General features: G+C 46.6%; 1 protein-coding gene across 1 annotated transcript in view; it reads left to right on the top strand.

The window, feature by feature from the left end:
• Positions 1–7046, top strand: part of T265_03234 (hypothetical protein) — a gene marked incomplete at both ends in the record, with an annotated part of 23814 nt that overhangs the window by 10003 nt on the left and 6765 nt on the right. Inside the window, 2 exons of the mRNA XM_009167667.1 lie at positions 1508–1575; positions 3942–4055. Of these exons, the coding sequence (XP_009165931.1) occupies positions 1508–1575; positions 3942–4055 (182 nt within the window). The remainder of the gene's footprint in view (positions 1–1507; positions 1576–3941; positions 4056–7046) is intronic.

Here is a 7046-nt window from a genome sequence, read left to right as displayed (position 1 = left end):
CTGCCAGGGCGCCCACACCTAGACAGGAGGACGATTAGGGTCCTCAACCAAAGCCTTTGGCTCAAAAGCCTAACCGCAAGTCAGCAGTGTTTGGCGGGAAATGCAAATGCATTACCATTTCTACGGAACAAGTCGCCACATGTTCCAACCCCCAACCTGTAGGGCCAGTAGACCTCCAACCATTGACCAACCTGGTATGAGAGATTCTGTGAGTGTCGCGGGGACACTCCTCAGTATAGCTCAATGGATCGCTGAGGTGCGCAAACCGTCACACCACGGTAAGGTCCAGTCTGTTCGTGACGGACAGCCAGACGTGGCAGCCAGACACCTGAAGGCTGTTATCTCTGAACGAATTTTTTTTGCGGTTACAAAGGTAGCCCAGCTCAATTACCTTTTGATTTTTAACTTTTCACATGAAGTACTTTCGTATGCATAAACCATTTTCGTGCTACGGGGTGCCACTTACTTAGGAGATCTGTTAGTCCACAAGTATCTCGGCGAAACACCTTCATATATTGCTGATGGGGTACCTGTGAAAGGAAAAAGGCCTTCGCTGCGAAGTTATTTACTAGAAAATGCCAACTGACCGGTTACGGACTATTGGACAGAGAAGCCAATCTCTCATATGCACCTTATTTACAAAAACTGGACATCCATCTTCTCCTGAACGCGTCTTCTTGAACTTTCCGGGATATTCATTGACTCCAATCATTCATTGCTCAAATCCAAGCAAATGTTTCAAAGCGACTCCACGAATTCCGCAACAGATCTCCCCTTTTCAAGGAACTCAAAGCGAAATTCCAAGAACAACATATACTACTCGCATGGGCGCGATGGCCCAAGTGGTCAGAGCGCGAATTTACTAACCGGAAGGTCCGTGGTTCGAACCCGACCTCCGCTTCTCGACTTCCCCTGTCTAGGCTTGGGCAACCTGGCAGTATCCTAGCCCTCGTGCTTCCTTCGGGTGGCATGGCAGCTAGGCACCGAAAGGGTGCCTTTCTTTCTGTATCATCCTACAGAGGTTAGACGTTTGGAAACCAGGCTTATATCGTATAACCAGGTGACCAAGGTATCCATCTCGTATAGAAAGGAGCTAGCCTATGGCAAATACCCTATTGCCTACACTTCTAAACACAACGGCAGTGTGGAAAACATGTTGTATCACAGTATACGTATGTAATTAGAGCGAGTGGACAAACATGGCACATTGATGTAAATTCTCTAATTGAAAACATTGTCTGAAAATCCCGAGCCAACCAGGACAACAGTGACTTCCCGTTGATTCCTATCCGTGTAACTTCACAGATGGTGACGCCTTGTGTTTTCCAGAGTTGTCTTATCAGGTGTTTGCAGTAAGGTACGACAAACGTACACTTTTTCACTTGTTCCAGCACTGATTTTTTTTAAACGCGGAAATCAATTCCTTCGAGGATTCACTACAATCGGAACCTGCACACAAACGTGTGGCTCCTGATGAAATTTCGTCTTTCTTCCCCATTCCTTACAGCCGTTATTAGAAGAACTGAATATGTATTGGCCCAATTTGTTTCCGGGAGCGGACGCTCACCAATTCTGGTAAGTCAATCAATTGGACCCGAGATTGCCTAGTGGTTAACGTGCGAACTTATGAACCGTGGCTCCAGCCCAACCTCGGCATCTCGACTGCTCCTGTGCAGGCTTGGACAAACTGACAGTACCTCGTGATTCCTCTTCGGGTTCTATGGCAGCTGGGCACCGAATGCGCATTACAGGTGAACGACTGTTAAGTTGTCAAGTCAGTCGATGGTTCTGCGGCAGCAAAGCATCGGTGTTGAGCACTAATGTTATGCTGCAGGACACGAACGCTAAGTTTTTGCAGTTTACTGGACCCATTACTCTCAGATGGCAACCAAAAAGAGCTATGTAAACAAAAGCATTTGGTCAGGCCGTTGACACTCTCTTGGTGATTGATTTGCTTTCAACACCCTGTGAGGCTTCATTTGGAGACGCGTTGCAAATCACGCTCCGGTCTCATCTGTTGTTTATCCTTGGAGGCACCTCTACACAGCTAGTTGTTAGTTCGAAATTGTCCGACGCAGGGTCATTAACCAGAAGGACTTTCAACCTCTGAATCTAGTCAGGTGTAGCTGTTTCGGAATGTGACCTTGGCTATTCTAACTCATCTCACGGTAGTCAAAACAGACCTGGTCCTCAAAGCCTCTGCTTAGGAGGTCCTACCCACTACCTTCTCTTGGCACTTGTTTTAACCGGAGTGATGGATAAAAGGTGTCCGGTCGGAAACCACTTCGGGCGGCATTCGAACTGGAAACAGTCACCAACTCTCAGTAGATTACCTACCCCATACCACTCGTCTGCGTCCGCTTTTGTTTGGACAGATATTCTGGAAAGATTCCTCCCTTTCCCGTCTGAATTTTCGGTAGCTGTGCTGCCCGCACATAATCGTGAGACGAGATTTCCAAACACAACACAATGTTTTACTACTGATACAGGCAAGTAGTTCTGGTTCTCTTCAAAGATTTTTCAGTTCTTTCTCCTATAGTGTTAGCCTTCCCTTCTAATAGAAATGCGTGACTTTTATAATCGCTCTTTCATGTGACCGCTGACCACCACCACCAATACCACCGAGTTTTCGCTATGTGCACTACCGGCTCAAGCCTCGTCTAGTGATGATATCTTAGCTCTTAGGCATGTCTGTGGTCGAACGGGTCCTGTAAATCAAACGATTCACTTAGGGAACACCGGATGGTGAAGCTGCTCGATAAAACCAGAATTCGCGCATGGCTACTTATTAGTAATAATAAGTATTAGTATTAGTATTAATATTAGTATTATTAGTAATAATAAGTAATAATGATAAAGTTGGATGGTCGGATCGCTCATGCACCTCGTACGATTATGCTGGTCGAGTTCGAGACATGTGCGCGAGTAGACACTACAGAGCAAAGTGAACACATAAATAGGTGTACGGAGGCCAACCGTCCCTAATAATCGAACACCACATCATTTGGACATCATTTGTGTCACGTGCAGGACACAGACCAAACAAAGGCATGCTCTGATTTGTCAGAATGCCAGTCAATGCGAGTCAAGCACCTTCGATTCGAAGCTTCTCGCCTCCTCACGGATATTCTGGCACGACCTTGTGGAACACTCTGTGACTACCTTATAAATACAGTTGTAGTAATATTCCTTTATCTCCATAAAGGGCTGTGTATTGCTACCATGCCTTTTGATATACCTTAGTGGGCGGAGCAGGAACCCAAGGGACCGGCACAGAGTTGCACGACCGTTCAGGAAGACACAACATCAGGCGAGCACTGTCTAGATCTACCGTGCCTTTTGATATACCCTAGTGGGCGGAGCAGGAACCCAAGGGACTCATAGAGAGTTGCACGATCGTCCATCAAGACACAACAATAGGACAAATTAGGACAGAATAGGATTGGACTAATTAGTGCGACTGAAAATTTGGACCATCTGTACTCTAATTACGAACTTTCGTTCCTTTTCGCACTATCCCGGTCAATATGTTCATCGTCCAAACATTGAATTGACATCCGAAAAAGTCTGTACATCTATAAGTCACTTTCTTTGTTCTCGGTTTTGGGGCATTCGTGTGCTCCGTGTCGGTGCGGTGCAGCTCAGTTTTGACCAAAAACCACTCGATAATTTAGTGAGACTAGCAAGGTTACTATCCCTTCGCAAGTGGGTGTACCCTTGAGAGACACTTGACAAAATGGTTTGGGCTGGGTCACAACCTTTGCGGGCGAGGTGTAAGTCAGCTTGGTTTATGAAAGCCGATATTCGAAACAAACCTTTTTTGGCTCTGGTAACATTTCCGGTCTGAGGCGTGCCGAAAATGTCAACATTACAGCTCGAGTGTCCTCTGTCTTATTGCACTTTTGATTGTCACACCAGATTCCCCCCATGTTCTTTTTCAGGCACCATGAATGGCATGATCACGGTCGATGTGCAATGGAGGACAGCCTGATGGCAAATGTGGCTGATTATTTCCGTGTTTCGTTGGATCTAAGGAGGAAGGTGGACTTGTTAAAGTGCGTTGGATTTTGAGTTATGCTTGCGCGTCCTTGGTCCTCAACGATTGGTGTAAAAATTCCGTAACTCACTGATCGTTTCATTCATTTTCGGAACCGATGATGTAGATGCAAGTTCGTTGGAGGAAACTATTGATATTTTGAGTAACTCACTAGATTTTTCCTGCAACCCTGAATAGCATTCGGTTTTCCTGCTCTATCCACTTAATTAGATAGTTTCCTGCTTTCCTAGCAGCGTATGCCTCGGGTCTAAGTGATTCACGCACTCGGAACGTCATCTTACTTTCGAGTAAATCGAAGTATCCGTGAATGTCCTCGTGTGCTATTGTGCTCCTGTTCCAGACGCCCAGTAATGTTTCCATTCGTTGTGATTGTGCGCTGTGGTGCTTGAGACAGCTCAGTGCATGAAGCGCGAAATTGCCTACTGGATGGTCCTTATATTGATGCCAACCTCACATTTTGACTGGCACTGTCTACGCTTGGCAGTGTTTTTGCCCTTGTGCCTCCTTCGTGTGATGTGATGACTGTGCACCGAAAGATGTTACAACTGAACGATTATTTTCTATAATTTTGCAGTGGATATTCTCTACCTGTTGATATTCCTCTGCCGACCATTGTTCGTCGAACTATTCTTTTCAGTTCGTTTTTTTCGTGCAGCAAAAGCCTTCTGCTGTGTCTTCGCAAACCAACATCGTTCTACGTCCTTCGAGCTCTTAGTTATCCGGTGTTTGAGGGATCTTTGTGCGCCATTGTGGCAACCACTCGCTGGTATGGCTCTTTTGGTTTCAACAAGAGCTGCTGATCTCGATAAAGTTCCACATTCATACAGTAAGAAAAACAGTCCTAAGAACTGATCAGTTCATCCCACAACCGATGTCCATCGACTGTACGTTTCCTGCTCGGCTGAAAACGGTAGTTCTTACTAGCCGGAGCAGTCATGACAGGTTTCGATAGAGTCCATCTTTCTCAGTCCTAGAACCACGGCGTGTCGGGATATACTGTCACACGACAACTAAACATTTTATCGTATCGCATTGATCTTGTTCGAACCAGTCTAGTTAAACGCTTTCAGCTCCAAAGCCAAGTCCACTCCCTACGCCATAAATATAAGGGATCGTCGCGTCAGGATCACCACATAGCGAAAGAGTGAAGTGTGAAACTTCTGAATTCTACCTATCTGGGTTGGTGTGCACGACCGAAGTGGGGTCTTCTACACTGGTTTCAGGGATTACACACGTCGGCAGAGAGAAAGCTAGGTTTCAGCAGGGTAGGCTGCTGTGTGAATCAGATCTTTTGAGTTTACTAAAGCAGTTTCATGGCGGTAGTTTGGGCGCTGAAGAATGGTTGGGGAGGGGGCATACAAGTGGATCGACCACAACGAAGCAGTTGAAGGATGGTGCAGGCGAGAGCAGGTGAACAAAGAGCTTCAAGGGTGTATCATATCTTCCGGGTTTATAGTCCGAAGAAGCTGGGTCGTTTGAGGCACCCGACTGTAAGCTTCGACCCAATGTAGGGTAGTTTTTGACTGAATCCTCCCCGGATCCAGCGACCCAACAGTCCGATCCACTTGGCTGTGGAAAGCCGACCTATCTGAAAGCACAGCTTCAAAGGTGTCTCACATCCAATGCTTCTACGAACAGCAGATTCCTTTGGAATCGCATCAAACTCTAATTGTGTTTGAACCGTATTGGTTAATTAGCTGGCGGTCGGGGTCAACTGAGTGCGGACCGTTCCTGACTTGTCCTTCCTTGGGGGGAGACAGCACCCTTGCTTCTATAAATATGGATATGCTTATCGCTTGGACCGAACATCCTTCATTCTTATCGCAGAAGAAATTATACCTTTTCCGCCTCGTATTGCTGTCAGTTGTAGTACCGGAGGCTCATTGCTGCTTGTCTAACTATTCTCTTTGGCCTTCCTGGCATGGTGGAATCCTGTGGGACGGATTTCCAGCCAATGTGCCTCGCGGACTCATTTGCGCATGCAAACCCAACTACCACTTCCAGTTGAGTTTTTTTGTGGAGACTAGTAGGCTTGAAGGAGGTTTTGGTTGTCTGAGTTCAGTGACCCGCTCTCGAGTCGCATCCATTACAGTCGTGGGCGGCCATTTCAGGGGTGAGGACACGCATCCTGATTTGGTCAAGCAGCGTGTTTCGTTGCTTATCACACCGGTAAGAAAAGGTTTTCTATCGGTCATACTTCTGATCAGGGTCCCTCTGGTTTAAGAAGTCTGCTTCAGGATAGTTTTCTGGACTTCCTTCAGCTAGTAGGATTTCAGTATTTTCTTGTCCAACGAACCATTCTCGCGGATCATTATGTATTTTTAATATTCAGCCTTCTGTCTTTGGGCGACCTTTCCTGATGGTTGTTCATATCAGTTAGAAATGTTTTTACCAGTTTTCCTGTTGTCTGCAGGTCGCAACTTCGTTCCTCTAGGCTTGTTGAGACGTTACTGGTCCTCGTGAAAGTATTCCCAATTTTTAACAGCACTTTTCAACAATCCATCACCTAATTTGTCACAAATTACCGGGCGCAGTGGACGTACGTTTGTTGTGAGCGAAATATGCAACGTGGATATCGTTAGTGTAAGTCATGATCGCCTCATCCACCAGCGAGCACAGCTCAGCTCAGTGGTTAGAGCGCGAATTTACTGGCCGGAAGGTCCGTGGTTCGAACCCAAACTCTGCCTCTCGGCTTCCCCTGCTTAGGCTTAAGCAACCTGGCAATATTCCAGCCCTCGTGCCTCCTTTGGGTGGCATGCTAGCTAGGCCCCGAAAGAGTGCTGCAGCTGAATGATCTGGATTCCATCAAGCACACGCTTGTCAGCTGGCAGTCTGAGCGAAACTTATAATGAGATATACAAGACACCGAATCTTCGGGCCTTCACCCTTCCCCAGCTGAATGTGATGCACCGACCCAGATCGTGTCTTCCAGCTCATCACTGATTTGTGTGGAAATCACCCCGACACATGCCAACCTTTTGTGTGTGTA

Source organism: Opisthorchis viverrini (genome assembly GCF_000715545.1).
Source record: "Opisthorchis viverrini unplaced genomic scaffold opera_v5_45, whole genome shotgun sequence".
NCBI lineage: Eukaryota > Metazoa > Platyhelminthes > Trematoda > Opisthorchiida > Opisthorchiidae > Opisthorchis > Opisthorchis viverrini.
Note: the sequence above shows the minus strand (reverse complement) of the source record. Positions and strands in the feature narration are given on the sequence as shown.